The 17,138-nt window shown below is 58.7% G+C and overlaps 1 protein-coding gene across 1 annotated transcript in view; it reads left to right on the top strand.

Annotated features, from left to right (window-relative positions):
• Positions 1-494: 494 nt before the first annotated feature.
• Positions 495-17,138, top strand: part of LOC141727967 (protein deacetylase HDAC6-like) — a gene marked incomplete at both ends in the record, with an annotated part of 29,353 nt that continues 12,709 nt past the window's right edge. Inside the window, 7 exon segments of the mRNA XM_074534256.1 lie at positions 495-690; positions 1,795-1,889; positions 5,229-5,306; positions 6,157-6,225; positions 9,560-9,656; positions 11,068-11,133; positions 13,025-13,072. Coding sequence (XP_074390357.1) covers positions 495-690; positions 1,795-1,889; positions 5,229-5,306; positions 6,157-6,225; positions 9,560-9,656; positions 11,068-11,133; positions 13,025-13,072 — 649 coding nt within the window.

Raw genomic sequence — 17,138 nt, 5'->3', positions numbered from 1 at the left:
TGGGGGTCTCTGTGTGGGGTTTGGGGGGTCCCTGTGGGGTTTGGGGGGTTCCTGTGGGGTTTGGGGGTCCCTGACGGGTTTGGGGGGTCCCTGTGTGGGGTTTGGGGGGCTCTGTGTGGGGTTTGGGGGTCCCTGTGTGGGGTTTGGGGGTCCCTGAAGGGTTTGGGGGGTCCCTGTGGGGTTTGGGGGTCCTTGAAGGGTTTGGGGGTCCCTGTGGGGTTTGGGGGTCCCTGTGTGGGGTTTGGGGGGTTCCTGTGGGGTTTGGGGGTCCCTGTGGGGTTTGGGGGGCTCTGTGTGGGGTTTGGGGGGCTCTGTGTGGGGTTTGGGGGTCCCTGTGGGGTTTGGGGGTCCCTGTGGGGTTTGGGGGTCCCTGTGGGGTTTGGGGGGCCCTGTGGGGTTTGGGGGGTTCCTGTGGGGTTTGGGGGTCCCTGTGGGGTTTGGGGGGTTCCTGTGGGGTTTGGGGGGCTCTGTGTGGGGTTTGGGGGTCCTTGAAGGGTTTGGGGGGTCCCTGTGGGGTTTGGGGGGCCCAGAAGGGTTTGGGGGTCCCTGTGGGGATTCTGGGGAGCCCCGGGGGTCCCCCAGGATTTGGGGGGGGCTCTGGGCACCCCAGGGCAGCCCCTCAGGGTGGGTCTGGGGTCCCCCAGCCCCTCGTTCGTGGCGAAGCTGGAGCCCCCCGAGAGCCCCGGCCCGGTGAGCGCCCCCCAATGGCGGGGTTGGGGGGGGGGTCCCCCAAATCCCTGAGACCCCCGGGAGGGTCCCCAAATCCCTGAGACCCCCGGGAGGGGTTTGGGGGTCCCTTCCCATCCACCAGAGACCCTCAGTGAGGGGTTTGGGGGTGTCCCTGTTGGGTTTTGGGGTCCCCCCGAACACCTGGGCAATGCCTGGGCAGTTTTAGGTTCTCACCAAGATTTTGGGGGTCCCTCCATGGGGGTTTTGGGGTACCCCCAATTGGAGGTCCCTCCCATGGGAGTTTTGGGGTCCCACTGTGGGGTTTTGGGGTGTCTCCCCCGATTCTGGGTCCCTCCCATGGGGTTTTGGGGTCTCCCTGAAGAGTTTGGGGTCCCCCCCCTCATCCCCTGAATTCTCCTCTGAGGTTTTGGGGTCTCCCCCGGGGGTTTTGGGGTCCCCTCCCTTCTCGGGCCCCCCTTGATTTTGGGGTGCCCCAGGGGGGCTTGGGGTCCCTCTGATTTTGGGGTGCTCCCCCTGATTTCGGAGCACCCCGCCGATTTTGGGGTTCCCCTTTGATTTTGTGTTTCTCCCCTGATTTTGGGGTCCCTGTCCCTGATTTCAGGGTTCTCCCCCTGATTTCGGGGTTCTCCTCCCTGATTTTGGGGTCCCCTCTGGTTTCGGGGTTCTCCCCCTGATTTTAAGGTGCCCCCCCTGATTTTGGGGTGTCCCAGGGGGTCTCGGCTTCCCCCCCTGATTTTGGGGTCCCCCCCGATTTGGGGGTGCCCCAGACTGATTTTGGGGCCCCCCCCCGGTTTCGGGGTGCCCCAGGCTGATTTTGGGGTCCCCCCCGATTTCGGAGTGCCCCCAGCCTGATTTTGGGGTCCCCCCCGATTTGGGGGTGCCCCCGGCTGATTTTGGGGTCCCCCCCGATGTTGGGGTGCCCCAGGCTGATTTTGGGGTCCCCCCCGATGTCGGGGTTCCCCAGGCTGATTTTGGGGTCCCCCCCCTATTTCGGGGCGACCCAGGCTGATTTTGGGGTCCCCCCCGGTTTGGGGGTGCCCCAGGCTGATTTTGGGGTCCCCCCCCGGTTTGGGGGTGCCCCAGGCTGATTTTGGGGTCCCCCAGGGTGTGCGGGGTCCCGCGGGGCCGTGGGGGCGGCGCTGGCGCTGCTGGAGCCGCTGCTGGGGGGGGCCCTGCGCAACGGGGGTGGCGCTGATCAGGTACGGGGGGGCAAAAATGGGGTACGGGGGGCAAAAACGGGGTACAATGGGGTACGGGGGGGGCGCTAATCAGGTACAATGAGGTACGGGGGAATAACGGGGTACGGGAGGATAACGGGGTACGGGGGGGCAAAAACGGGGTACAATGGGGTACGGGGTGGTGCTGATCGGGTACAATGGGGTACGGGGGAATAACGGGGTACGGGGGGGCAAAAATGGGGTGCAATGGGGTATGGGGTGGCGCTGATCAGGTACAAACGGGGTACGGGGCGGCAAAAACGGGGTACGGGGGGATAAAAACGGGGTGCAATGGGGTACGGGGGGGCGCTGATCAGGTACAATGGGGTACGGGGGAATAACGGGGTACGGGGGGCAAAAATGGGGTACAGGGGGAATACAAACGGGGTATGGGGGGAATAACGGGGTACGGGGGGGGAATAATGGGTACAATGGGGTGTGGGGGGGCAAAAACGGGGTACGGGGGGGGGGAATAATGGGGTACAGGGGCATAAAAAACGGGGTGCAATGGGGTACGGGGGGGCGCTGATCAGGTACAATGGGGTACGGGGGGATAACGGGGTACGGGGCAATAACGGGGTACGGGGGGGAATAACGGTGTACGGGGGGGAATAACGGTGTACAATGGGGGATGGGGTGGCGCTGATCAGGTACAATGGGGTACAGGGGGAATAACGGGGTACGGGGGGGAATAACGGGGTACGGGGGGGGGAATAACGGGGTACAGTGGGGTACGGGGTGGTGCTGATAAGGTACAAACGGGGTACAGGGGGAATAACGGGGTACAGGGGGGAATAACGGGGTACGGGGGGGCAAAAAATGGGGTACGGGGGGAATAAAAACGGGGTATGGGGGGGAATAACGGGGTACGGGGGGGGGAATCATGGGGTACAATGGGGTACGGGGGGGCAAAAACGGGGTACGGGGGGGAATAACGGGGTACAATGGGGTACAGGGTGGCTCTGATCAGGTACAATGGGGTACGGGGGCATAACGGGGTACGGGGGGGCAAAATGGGGCACGGGGGGATAAAAACGGGGTACAGGGGGGAGTAAAATGGGGTATGGGGGAATAACGGGGTACAGTGGGGTAGGGGGTGCGCTGATCAGGTAAAAATGGGGTGCAGGGGGGGAATAATGGGGTACGAGGGGATAAAAATGGGGTACAGGGGGGCCCTGATCAGGTAACAATGGGGTGCAGGGTGAAAATGGGGTACGGGGGGGGGGCAAAAAGGGGGTACAGGGGGCAAAAACCGGATACGGGGGGGGAAATGGGGTACAGGGCTGCCCTGATCAGGTACGGGGGGAATAATGGGGTACGGGGGGAAAAAATGGGGTATGGGGGGGAAAAATGGGTACAGGGTGGGGAAAAAAGGGTTATGGGGGGCTCAGAGTGGGTGTGGGGGCACAAAATGGGGATGGGGGCAGAAACGGGGTACCGGGGGCAGAAACGGGGTACGGGGTGGCCCTGGTCAGGTATGGAGTGGGAAATGGGGTATGGGGGGCAAAAACAGGGTACGAGGGGGTAAAACTGGGGTACAGGGGGGAAATGGGGTACAGGGGGGCAAAAACGGGGAACGGGGGGGCAAAAACGGGGTATGGGGGGGAGCAAAAATGTGGCAGGGGGGAAAACGGGGTACAGGGGGGCAAAAAGAGAGCATGGGGCAGAAAGGGGGCGCAGAAGGGGAAAAGGGGGCGTGGGGGGGAGCAGTAAAGGGGGCTACAAAAGGGAGCCAGTAAGGGGGGGGGCTGGGGGGTTTGGGGGGTGGGGGGTCCCTATGGGGTCTGTGGGGCTCCATATAGATCCACAGGGGTCTGTGGGGTTCCATAGGGTTCCATAGGGGTCTGTGGGGTTCCATAGGGGTCTGTGGGTTTCTGTGGGGTTCCATAGGGGTCTGTGGGGTTTCATAGGGGTCTGTGGGGTTCCACTGGGTTCTATAGGGTTCCATGGGGGTCTGTGGGGTTCCCTATGAATGCACAGGACTCTATGGGGTTCCATAGGGTTCCATAGGGGTCTGTGGGGTTCCATAGGGGGTCTGTGGGTTTCTGTGGGGTTCCATAGGGGTCTGTGGGGTTTCATAGGGGTCTGTGGGGTTCCACTGGGTTCTATAGGGTTCCATGGGGGTCTGTGGGGTTCCCTATGAATGCACAGGACTCTATGGGGTTCCATAGGGTTCCATAGGGGTCTGTGGGGTTCCATGGGGGTCTGTGGGGTTCCATAGGGATCTGTGGGGTTCTGTAGGGGTTTACAGGGTTTCCTATGGATCCACGGGTGTCTATGGGGTTCTGTGGGGGTCTGTGGGTTCTGTAGGGTTCTGTAGGGGTGTGTGGGTTTCTGGGGGGGTCTATGGGGTTCCATAGAGGTCTGTGGGGGTCTGTGGGGTTCCATAGGGGTCTGTGGGGTTCTATAGGGTTCCATAGGGGTCTGTGGGGTTCCACTGGGTTCTATAGGGTTCCATGGGGGTCTCTGGGGTTCCGTAGGAGTCTGTGGGGTTCTGTAGGGGTTTACAGGGTTTCCTATGGATCCACAGGTGTCTATGGGGTTCTGTGGGGGTCTGTGGGGTTCCATAGGGGTCTGTGGGGGTCTGTGGGTTCTGTAGGGGTGTGTGGGTTTCTGGGGGGGTCTATGGGGTTCCATAGCGGTCTGTGGGGTTCCATGGGGGTCTGTGGGGTACCCTATGGATGCACAGGACTCTATGGGGTTCCACAGGGTTCCATAGGGGTCTGTGGGGTTCCATAGGGGGTCTGTGGGGTTCCATAGGGGTCTGTTGGTTTCTGTGGGGTTCCATAGGGGTCTGTGGGGGTGTGTGGGTTTCTGGGGGGGTCTGTGGGTTCCATAGGGGTCTGTAGGGTTCCATAGGGGTCTGTGGGTTCCATAGGGGTCTGTGGGTTCCATTGGGGTCTGTGGGGTTCCATAGGGGTCTGTGGGTTCCATAGGGGTCTGTGGGTTCCATTGGGGTCTGTGGGGTTCCATAGGGGTCTGTGGGGTTCCATAGGGGTCTGTGGGTTCCATAGGGGTCTGTAGGGTTCCATAGGGGTCTGTGGGTTCCATAGGGGTCTGTGGGTTCCATAGGGGTCTGTAGGGTTCCATAGGGGTCTGTGGGTTCCATAGGGGTCTGTGGGGTTCCACTGGGTTCTGTAGGGTTCTATAGGGGTCTGTAGGGTTCCATGGGGGTCTATGGGGTTCTATAGGGGTCTATAGGGTTCCATAGGGGTCTGTGGGTTTCTATGGGGTTCCATGGGGGTCTGTGGGTTCCATAGGGGTCTGTGGGGTCCCCAAGGATCCCCACGGACCCTCAGGGTCTCTCCTGTGTTCTTGCAGCCCCCAGGACCCCCAGGACCCCCCCCAGCCCGCGGCCGTGGCTGCCCGGGTGGCGCAGAAACAGCTCGGGGTGCAGCGGTGAGGGGGGCAACAACGGGGGGGGCAACAACGGGGGGGGGCAACAACGGGGGGCAACAACGGGGGGCAACAACGGGGGGGGGGGCAACAACACTGGGGGGCAACAACACTGTGGGGGGCAATAACACTGTGGGGGGCAACAACACTGTGGGGGGCAATAACACTGGGGGGCAACAACACTGTGGGGGGCAACAACACTGGGGGGGCAACAACGGGGGGGGGGGCAACAACACTGGGGGGGGCAACAACGGGGGGGGACAACAACACTGGGGGGAGCAACAACACTGTGGGGGGCAACAACGGGGGGGGGCAACAACACTGGGGGGGGCAACAACACTGGGGGGGGCAACAACACTGTGGGGGGCAACAACGGGGGGCAACAACACTGGGGGGGGCAACAACACTGTGGGGGGCAACAACGGGGGGGGGCAACAACACTGGGGGGGGCAATAACGGGGGGCAACAACACTGTGGGGGGGGGCAACAACACTGTGGGGGGCAACAACACTGAAGGAGGCAACAACGGGGGGGGGCAACAACGGGGGGCAACAACTGGGGGAGGGGGCAAAACCAGGGGGGGCATCACCACTGGGGGGAGGGGCGGCAATGGGAGGGCAACAACGGGGGGGGCAAAACTTGGGGGGGCAGCAATGAGGGGAGGGCACCAACAGGGGGGCACCAATGGGGGGGTCCCAGCGCCCCCTGACATTCTGGGGCCTTTCTGGGGTGGTTTTGGGGTGTTTTTGGGGTATTTGAGTGATTTTGGGGTGTCTGGGGGGATTTGTGGTGTTTGGGGTATTTGGGGGTGTTTTGGGGGTGTTTTTGGGGTCCCAGCCCTGCCCCCCCCCAGGGTTCTGATCGTGGACTGGAGCCCCCGGCCCGGGCGGAGCCTGGCCCGGATCTTCCAGGAGGACCCCAGGTGGGTACTGGGGATACTGGGGCCATACTGGGAGCACTGGGGCTGTACTGGGAACCATACTGGGAGCACTGGGGCTGTACTGGGGCCATACTGGGAGCACTGGGGTCATACTGGGAGCACTGGGGCCGTACTGGGAGCACTGGGGCCGTACTGGGAGCACTGGGAACCATACTGGGAGCACTGGGGCCGTACTGGGAACCATACTGGGAGCACTGGGGGGCCATACTGGGAGCACTGGGGCCGTACTGGGGATACTGGGAGCCATACTGGGAGCACTGGGGCCATACTGGGAGCACTGGGGCCGTACTGGGAGCACTGGTCCATACTGGGAGCACTGGTCCATACTGGGAGCACTGGGGCCGTACTGGGAGCACTGGTCCATACTGGGAGCACTGGGAGGCCATACTGGGAGCACTGGGGCCATACTGGGAGCACTGGGAACCATACTGGGAGCACTGGGGCCATACTGGGAGCACTGGGAACCATACTGGGAGCACTGGGGTCATACTGGGAGCACTGGGGCCATACTGGGAGCACTGGGGGGCCATACTGGGAGCACTGGGGCCATACTGAGAGCACTGGTCCATACTGGGAGCACTGGGGGGCCATACTGGGAGCACTGGGGGGCCATACTGGGAGCCATACTGGGAGCACTGGGGCCATACTGGGAGCACTGGGGCCGTACTGGGGATACTGGGAGCCATACTGGGAGCACTGGGGCCATACTGGGAGCACTGGGAGCCATACTGGGAGCACTGGGGCCGTACTGGGAGCACTGGGAACCATACTGGGAGCACTGGGGCCATACTGGGAGCACTGGGGCCATACTGGGAGCACTGGGTCTGTACTGGGAGCACTGGGGCCATACTGGGAGCACTGGTCCGTACTGGGAGCACTGGGGCCGTACTGGGATACTGGGAGCCATACTGGGAGCACTGGGGGGACATACTGGGAGCACTGGGGCCCTACTGGGGATACTGGGAGCCATACTGGGAGCACTGGGGCCATACTGGGAGCACTGGGGTCATACTGGGAGCACTGGGGGGCCATACTGGGAGCACTGGGGGGCCGTACTGGGAGCACTGGGGCCATACTGGGAGCACTGGGGTCATACTGGGAGCACTGGTGGGCCATACTGGGAGCACTGGGAACCATACTGGGAGCACTGGGGCCGTACTGGGAGCACTGGGAGCCATACTGGGAGCACTGGGAACCATACTGGGAGCACTGGGGGCCGTACTGGGAGCACTGGGGCCATACTGGGAGCACTGGGAACCATACTGGGAGCACTGGGGCCATACTGGGGATACTGGGAACCATACTGGGAGCACTGGGGGGCCATACTGGGAGCACTGGGGCCGTACTGGGAGCACTGGGGGGCCATACTGGGAGCACTGGGGCCGTACTGGGAGCACTGGGGCCATACTGGGAGCACTGGGGGGCCATACTGGGAGCACTGGGAACCATACTGGGAGCACTGGGGCCATACTGGGAGCACTGGGGCCGTACTGGGAACCATACTGGGAGCACTGGGGGGCCATACTGGGAGCACTGGGGCCATACTGGGAGCACTGGGAACCATACTGGGAGCACTGGGAGCCATACTGGGAGCACTGGGGCCGTACTGGGAGCACTGGGGCCATACTGGGAGCACTGGGGGGCCATACTGGGAGCACTGGGGCCATACTGGGGATACTGGGGCCATACTGGGAGCACTGGGGGGACATACTGGGAACACTGGGGGGACATACTGGGAGCACTGGGGCCGTACTGGGAGCACTGGGGGGCCATACTGGGAGCACTGGGGACCATACTGGGAGCACTGGGGGGCCATACTGGGAGCACTGGGGCCATACTGGGAGCACTGGGGCCATACTGGGGATACTGGGAACCATACTGGGAGCACTGGGGTCATACTGGGAGCACTGGGGGGCCATAGTGGGAGCACTGGGGACCATACTGGGAGCACTGGGGCCGTACTGGGAGCACTGGGAGCCATACTGGGGCCATACTGGGAGCCATACTGGGAACCATACTGGGAGCACTGGGGTCATACTGGGAGCACTGGGGCCGTACTGGGAGCACTGGGAGCCATACTGGGGCCATACTGGGAGCCATACTGGGGCCATACTGGGGATACTGGGAGCACTGGGGCCATACTGGGGTCATACTGGGAGGACTGGGAGCCATACTGGGAGGACTGGGAGCCATACTGGGAGCACTGGGAACCATACTGGGAGCACTGGGGCCGTACTGGGAGCACTGGTCCATACTGGGAGCACTGGGGCCGTACTGGGTTGTCCCCCACACTCTCTCCCTTTCCCCAGCATTCTGTACTGGGGGTACTGGTCCATACTGGTCCATACTGGTCCATACTGGTCCATACTGGTCCGTACTGGTTCGTACTGGTCTATATTGGTCCATACTGGTCCATACTGGTCCATACTGGTCCATACTGGTCTGTACTGGTCCGTACTGGTTCGTACTGGTCTATATTGGTCCATACGGGTCCATACTGGTCCGTACTGGTTCGTACTGGTCTATATTGGTCCATACTGGTCCACACCACTCCATACTGGTCCGTACTGGGCTATACCGGTCTGTATTGGTCCACACCAGCCCATACTGGTCTGTAGTGGTTCATACTGGTCCATACCCATCCATCCTGGTCTGTACTGGTGCATACTGGTTTATACTGGTCTGTATTGGTCATACTGGTCAGTACTGGTCCATACCAGTCTGTACTGGTTCATACCGGTCTGTACTGGTCTGTACTGGTCCCTCCTGGTCCATGCTGGTCTATACTGGTCTGTACTGGTCTATACTAGTCCGTATTGGTCCGTACCAGTCCATGCTGGTCTATACTGGTCCATACTGGTCCATACCAGTCTGTACTGGTCCATACAGGTCCGTACTGGTCTGTACCGGTCCATACTGGCCTGGTCTGTACCGGTCCATACTGGTCTGTACTGGTCTGTACCATTCCATACTGGTCCGTACTGGTCCATACTGGTCTGTACTGGTCTGTACCATTCCATACTGGTCCATACTGGTCTGTACCGGTCTGTACCATTCTATACTGGTCTGTACCGGTCTGTACCATTCCATACTGGTCCGTACTGGTCTGTACCGGTCTGTACCATTCTATACTGGTCTGTACTGGTCTGTACCATTCCATACCGGTCCGTACTGGTCCATACTGGTCCGTACTGGTCTGTACCGGTCTGTACCGTTCCATACTGGTCCGTACTGGTCCATACTGGTCTGTACTGGTCTGTGCCATTCCATACTGGTCCGTACTGGTCCATACTGGTCCGTACTGGTCTCTCCCCAGCGTTCTGTACTTCGGGGCCCAGCGGGGTCGGGATTCCGTCCCAAGCACCGGGGATGGACCTGGAGAGGGGTTCAGTGTGGAGCTGCAATGGGAGCAGGTAAATGTGGGGGATATAGGGGATTTATGGGGGATTTATGGGGGATTTATGGGGGATCTATAGGGGATTTATGGGGGATCTATAGGGGATGGAAAGTGATTCAGTGTGGAGCTGCAATGAGAACAGGTATGGGGATATAGGGGATTGATGGGGGATTTATGGGGGATCTGTAGGGGATCTATAGGGGATTTATGGGGGATTTATGGGGGATTTATAGGGGATTTATGGGGGATCTATAGGGGATGGAGAGGGGTTCAGTGTGGAGCTGCACTGGGAACAGGTATGGGATCAATAAGGGTTTTATAGGGGATTTATGGGGTATCTGTGGGGGATCTATAGGGGATGGAGAGGGGTTCAGTGTGGAGCTGCAATGGGAGCAGGTAAATGTGGGGGATATAGGGGATGTATGGGGGATTTGTGGGGGATCTATAGGGGATTTATGGGGGATCTATAGGGGATCCATAGGGGATGGAGCGGGGTTCAGTGTGGAGCTGCAATGGGAACAGGTATGGGATCAATAAGGGATTTATAGGGGATTTATGGGGGAATTATAGGGGATGGAGAGGGGTTCAATGTGGAGCTTCACTGAGAACACGTATGGGATCAATAAGGGTTTTATAGGGGATTTATGGGGGGTCCATAGGGGATGGAGAGGGGTTCAGTGTGGAGCTGCAATGGGAGCAGGTAAATGTGGGGGATATAGGGGATTTATGGGGGATCTATAGGGGATCTATAGGGGATGGAGAGGGGTTCAGTGTGGAGCTGCACTGGGAACAGGTATGGGATCAATAAGGGATTTATAGGAGATTTATGGGGGATTTATGGGGGATGGAGAGGAGTTCAGTGTGGAGCTGCAATGGGAGCAGGTATGGGATCAATAAGGGTTTTATAGGGGATCGATAGAGGATCTATAGGGGATTGAGAGGGGTTCAGTGTGGAGCTGCACTGGGAACAGGTATGGGATCAATAAGGGTTTTATAGGGGATTTATGGGGGATCTGTGGGGGATCCATAGGGGATGGAGAGTGATTCAGTGTGGAGCTGCAGTGGGAACAGGTATGGGGGATCTATAGGAGATCTATAGGAGTTATATAAGGCACCTATAGGGGATCTATAGGGAATCTATGGGGTGGGTGGCTGTTGATAATTACCTGCAGGGCTCTCCAGGGTTCTTTAGGGCCCTCAGCAGTTCTGTAGGGGTTTATGGGGTTCCTGGGGGTCCATAGGGTCCCTTAGGGACTCTCTAAGGCTCTATAGGGCCCTATAGGGTCCCCATAGGCTCTGTAGGGTCCCGCTGTCCCCAGGGGCTCTGCAGGGCTCTGTAGGGTTCTATAGGGCCCTATAGGGTCCCCATAGGCTCTGTAGGGTCCCTACAGGGTCCCACAGGCTCTCTGTGTCCCCGCTGTCCCCAGGCCACTGTCACCGATGGCGATTTCGCTGCTGCTGCCTTCAACATCCTGCTGCCCATCGGCCTGCAGGTGGGGCATGGGGGCTTTGGGGTCACTGTGGGGATTTGGGGTCCCTGTGGGGTTTTGGGGTCCCTGTGGGGGTTTGGGGTCCCTGTGGGTTTGGGGTCCCTGTGGGTTTTGGGTCTCTCTGTGGGTTTGGGGTTCCTGTGGGGATTTGGGGTCCCTGTGGGGGTTTGGGGTCTCTCTGTGGGAATTTGGGGTCCCTGTGGTTTTGGGGTCCCTGTGGGTGGGTTTTGGGGTCCCTTTGGGTGGGTTTGCGGTCTCTCTGTGGGCTTGGGGTCTCTCTCTGTGGGTTTGGGGTCCCTGTGGGGATTTGGGGTGCCTGTGGGGGTTTGGGGTCCCTGTGGGTTTGGGGTCCCTGTGGGGATTTGGGGTCTCTCTCTGTGGGTTTGGGGTCCCTGTGGGGATTTGGGGTGCCTGTGGGGGTTTGGGGTCCCTGTGGGTTTGGGGTCCCTGTGGGGATTTGGGGTCTCTCTCTGTGGGTTTGGGGTCCCTGTGGGGATTTGGGGTCCCTGTGGGGGTTTGGGGTCCCTGGGAGTTTGGGCTCCCTGTGGGTTTGGGGTCCCTGTGGGTGGGTTTGGGGTCCCTGTGGGGATTTCGGGTCCCTGTGTGGGTTTGGGGTCTCTCTGGGTTTGGGGTCCCTGTGGGGAGGTTTGGGGTCCCTGTGGGGGTTTGGGGTCTCCCTGTGGGTTTGGGGTTCCTGTGGGTTTGGGGTCTCTCTCTGTGGGTTTGGGGTCCCTGTGGGTTTGGGGTCGCTCTCTGTGGGTTTGGGGTCCCTGTGGGGTTTGGGGTCCCTGTGGGGTTTGGGGTCCCTGTGGGTTTTGGGTCTCTCTGTGGGTTTGGGGTCCCTGTGGGGGTTTGGGGTCTCTGTGGGTTTGGGGTCTCTCTCTGTGGGTTTGGGGTCCCTGTGGGTTTGGGGTCTCTCTGTGTGTTTGGGGTCCCTGTGGGTTTGGGGTCCCTGTGGGGATTTGGGGTCCCTGTGGGTTTGGGGTCCCTCTGTGGGTTTGGGGTCCCTGTGGGTTTGGGGTTCCTGTGGGTTTGGGGTCCCTGTGTGGGTTTGGGGTCTCTCTGGGTTTGGGATCCCTGTGGGTGGGTTTTGGGTCCCTTTAGGTGGGTTTGGAGTCCCTGTGGGGTTTGGGGTCTCTCTGTGGGTTTGGGGTCCCTGTGGGGGTTTGGGGTCTCCCTGTGGGTTTGGGGTCCCTGTGGGGATTTGGGGTCCCTGTGGGCTTGGGGGTCTCTCTGTGGGTTTGGGGTCCCTGTGGGTGGGTTTGGGGTCTCCCTGTGGGTTTGGGGTTCCTGTGGGTTTGGGGTCTCTCTCTGTGGGTTTGGGGTCCCTGTGGGTTTGGGGTCCCTGTGGGGATTTGGGGTCCCTGTGGGTGGGTTTTGGGGTCTCTCTGTGGGTTTGGGGTCCCGGTGGGTTTTGGGGTCCCTGTGGGGATTTGGGATCCCTGTGGGGATTTGGGGTCCCTGTGGGTTTGGGGTCTCTCTGTGGGTTTGGGGTCTCTCTGTGGGGATTTGGGGTCCCTGTGGGGATTTGGGGTTCCTGTATGGGTTTGTGGTTCCTGTATGGGTTTTGGGGTTTTGGAGTCCCTGTGTGTGGGTTTGGGGTCCCTGTGGGGAGGTTTGGGGTCCTGTCCCTCTGACCCCATGGCTCTGGGATCCCTTTGTGCCTTTGGGGTTCCTGTGGGGATTTTGGGGTCTGTGTTTGGTTTTGGGGTCCCTGTGGGGGTTTGGGGTTCCTGTGGTTTTAGGGTTCCTGCGGGTTTGAGATCCCTGTGGGGATTTTGGGGTCCCTGTGGGGATTTTGGGGTCTGTGTTTGGTTTTGGGGTCCCTGTGGGGATTTTGGGGTCTGTGTTTGGTTTTGGGGTCCCATGCCCTGACCCTGTGGTGTCCTCTCAGTTCCAGCCCCAGCTCGTCCTGGTTGAGGCTTCGCTGGAGGATTTGGGGGTACAGGGGGGGCTGGGGGGTTTGTGGGGTCTGAGGGGTCTCTGTGGGGTCTGCGAGGTTTCTGTGGGGTCTCTGTGGTCTCTGGGGGGTCTCTGGAATCTCTGGGAGGTCTCTGTGGGATCTCTGAGGGGTCTCTGGGGGGTCTCTGTGGGGTCTGAGGGGTCTCTATGGGGTCTCTGGAATCTCTGGGAGGTCTCTGTGGGATCTCTGAGGGGTCTCTGTGGGATCTCTGTGGGGTCTCTGTGGGGTCTGTGGGATCTCTGTGGGGTCTGAGGGGTCTGAGGGGTCTCTGTGGGGTCTCTGGGTTTGTGGGGTCTCTGTGGGGTCTGAGGGGTCTCTATGGGGTCTCTGGAATCTCTGGGGGGTCTCTGTGGGATCTCTGTGGGGTCTCTGTGGGATCTCTGTGGGGTCTCTGTGGGGTCTGAGGGGTCTCTGTGGGGTCTGAGGGGTCTCTCTGGAATCTCTGTGGGGTCTCTGAGGGGTCTCTGGGGGGTCTGAGGGGTCTCTATGGGGTCTCTGGAATCTCTGTGGGGTCTGAGGGGTCTCTGGAATCTCTGGGGGGTCTGAGGGGTCTCTATGGGGTCTCTGGAATCTCTGTGGGGTCTGAGGGGTCTCTATGGGGTCTCTGTGGGATCTCTGTGGGGTCTCTGGGTTTGTGGGGTCTCTGGGGGGTCTGAGGGGGTCTCTATGGGGTCTCTGGGGTCTCTGTGGGGTCTCTGTGGGGTCTGAGGGGTCTCTGTGGGGATCTGAGGGGTCTCTGTGGGGTCTCTGGGGGGTCTCTGAGGTGTCTGTGGGGTCTCTGAGTGCTCTGGTGTCTGAAGGGCACTGGGGGAGGTCTGGGGGGCTTTAGGGCTCTATGGGGAGTTTTGGGGCTCTATAGGGTCCCTCACCCCCCCATCCCCAGGGCTCCCTGGGGGTCTCTATGGGGTCTCTGGTCTCTTTAGGGCTCCCTGGAGGTCTCTGGCTTCTCTATAGGTTCTCTATAGGGGTCTCTGGGTCTCTATAGCGTCTCTGTATAGGGGGCCCTGGGGGTCTCTATAGGGTCCCCATGGGCTCTGTGATCCCTCAGGGCTCCTTGGGGGTCTCTATGGGGTGTCTGTAGGGGATCTCTGGTGCCTCCATAGGGGATCTATGGGGTCTCTATAGGCTCTCTGATCCCTATAGGGTGCCCTGGGGTGTTGGTGGGGTCTCTGTAGGGTCCCTACAGTGTCTCTATATGGTCCCCATGTCCCCATAGGGTATCTATAAGGTCCCTACAGTGTCTCTATAGGGTCCCCATGTCCCATAGGGTATCTATAATGTCCCTATAGTGTCTCTATAGGGTTCCCATGTCCCCATAGGGTATCTATAAGGTCCCTATAGTGTCTCTATAGGGTTCCCATGTCCCCATAGGGTATCTATAAGGTCCCCACAGTGTCTCTATAGGGTCCCCATGTCCCCATAGGGTATCTATAAGGTCCCTATAGTGTCTCTATAGGGTTCCCATGTCCCCATAGGGTATCTATAAGATCCCTATAGTGTTTGTATAGGGTCCCATGTCCCCATAGGGTATCTATAAGGTCCCTATAGTGTCTCTATAGGATCTCTGATCACCCTTGGGGTATCTGTAGGGCATCTATAGGGTTCCTAGAGTGTCTCTATAGGATGTCTATAGTGTCTCTATAGGGCCCCCATGTCCCATAGGGTATCTATAAGGTCCCTATAGTGTCTCTATAGGGTCCCCATGTCCCATAGGGTATCTATAAGGTCCTTACAGTGTCTCTATAGGGTCCCCATGTCCCCATAGGGTATCTATAAGGTCCCTATAGGGTCCCCATGTCCCATAGGGTATCTATAAGGTCCCTATAGGGTCCCCATGTCCCCATAGGGTATCTATAAGGTCCCTATAGTGTCTCTGTAGGGTCCCCATGTCCCCATAGGGTATCTGTAAGGTCCCTACAGTGTCTCAATAGGGTCCCCATGTCCCATAGGGTATCTATAAGGTCCCTATAGGGTCCCCATGTCCCATAGGGTATCTATAAGCTCCCTATAGTGTCTCTATAGGGTCCCCATGTCCCCATAGGGTATCTATAAGCTCCCTATAGGGTCCCCATGTCCCCATAGGGTCTCTGTAGGGTCCCTACAGTGTCTCTATAGGGTCCCCATGTCCCATAGGGTATCTATAAGATCCCTATAGTGTCTCTATAGGGTCCCCATGTCCCATAGGGTATCTATAAGGTCCCTATAGGGTCCCCATGTCCCCATAGGGTATCTATAAGGTCCCTACAGTGTCTCTGTAGGGTCCCCATGTCCCATAGGGTATCTATAAGGTCCCTATAGTGTCTCTATAGGGTCCCCATGTCCCATAGGGTATCTATAAGGTCCCCACAGTGTCTCTATAGGGTCCCCATGTCCCCATAGGGTATCTATAAGGTCCTTACAGTGTCTCTATACAATTCCTGTGTCCCCATGTCCTTACAGAGTATCTATAAGGTCCCCACAGTGTCTCTATAGGGCCCCCATGTCCCCATAGGGTATCTATAAGGTCCCTACAGTGTCTCTATAGGATCTCTGATCACCCTTTGGGTATCTGTAGGGCATCTATAGGGTTCCTAGAGTGTCTCTATAGGATGTCTACAGTGTCTCTATAGGGTCCCCATGTCCTTACAGAGTATCTATAAGGTCCCTATAGTGTCTCTATAGGGTCCCCATGTCCCCATAGGGTATCTATAAGGTCCCCACAGTGTCTCTATAGGGTCCCCATGTCCCATAGGGTATCTATAAGGTCCCTATAGGGTCCCCATGTCCCCACAGGGTATCTATAAGGTCCCTTTAGTGTCCCTATAGAATTCCTGTGTCCCCATGTCCTTACAGAGTATCTATAAGGTCCCCACAGTGTCTCTATAGGGTCCCCATGTCCCCATAGGGTATCTATAAGGTCCCTATAGGGTCCCCATGTCCCCATAGGGTATCTATAAGGTCCCCACAGTGTCTCTATACAATTCCTGTGTCCCCATGTCCTCATAGCGTATCTATAAGGTCCCCACAGTGTCTCTATAGGGTCCCCATGTCCCATAGGGTATCTATAAGGTCCCTATAGTGTCTCTATAGGATCTCTGATCACCCTTGGGGTATCTGTAGGGCATCTATAGGGTTCCTAGAGTGTCTCTATAGGATGTCTATAGTGTCTCTATAGGGCCCCCATGTCCCCATAGGGTATCTATAAGGTCTCTATAGGGTCCCCATGTCCCCATAGGGTATCTATACGGTCCCTACAGTGTCTCTATAAGGTCCCCATGTTCCATAGGGTATCTATAAGGTCCCTATAAGGTCCCTATAGGGTCCCCATGTCCCCATAGGGTATCTATAAGGTCCCCACAGTGTCTCTATACAATTCCTGTGTCCCCATAGGGCTCCCTGGGTGTCCCAATAAGGTCCCTCCAGTGTCTCTATAGGATCTCTGATCACCCCTGGGCTATCTGTAGGGCATCTATAGGGTTCCTAGAGTGTCTCCATAGGGTGTCTATAGTGTCTCTATAGGGTCCCTGATCCCCATAAAGGGCCCTAGGGGTCCCTATAGGGTATCTGTAGGGTATCTCTGCTGTCCCTATAGGCTCTCTGGCCCCCACAGGGCTCCCTGGGAGTGTCTGTAGGGTATCTATAGGGTATCTCTAGTATCCCTATAGGGTCCCTGATCCCCACAGGGCTCCCTGGGAGTCCCTATAGGGTTCCTACAGTGTCTCTATAGGCTCTCTGACCCCCATAGGGCTCCCTGGGGGTCTCTATAGGGTATCCATAGTGTCTCTATAGGCTCTCTGACCCCACAGGGTGCCCTGGGGGTGTCTGTAGGGTCTCTAGAGGGTCCCTGTAGTATCTCTGTAGACTCTCTGACCCCTATAGGGTGCCCTGGGAGTCCCTACAGTGTCTCTATAGGCTCTCTGGTCCCCACAGGGCTCCCTGGGGGTGTCTGTAGGGTCTCTATAGTGTCCCCATAGGGCACCCTGCCCCATAGGGCACCTAGATATCCATAGGATATCTATAGTATCTCTATAGGGTCCCTGATCCCCACAGGGCTCCCTGGGGGTGT

Source organism: Zonotrichia albicollis, unplaced genomic scaffold, assembly GCF_047830755.1.
Source record: "Zonotrichia albicollis isolate bZonAlb1 unplaced genomic scaffold, bZonAlb1.hap1 Scaffold_435, whole genome shotgun sequence".
NCBI lineage: Eukaryota > Metazoa > Chordata > Aves > Passeriformes > Passerellidae > Zonotrichia > Zonotrichia albicollis.
Note: the sequence above shows the minus strand (reverse complement) of the source record. Positions and strands in the feature narration are given on the sequence as shown.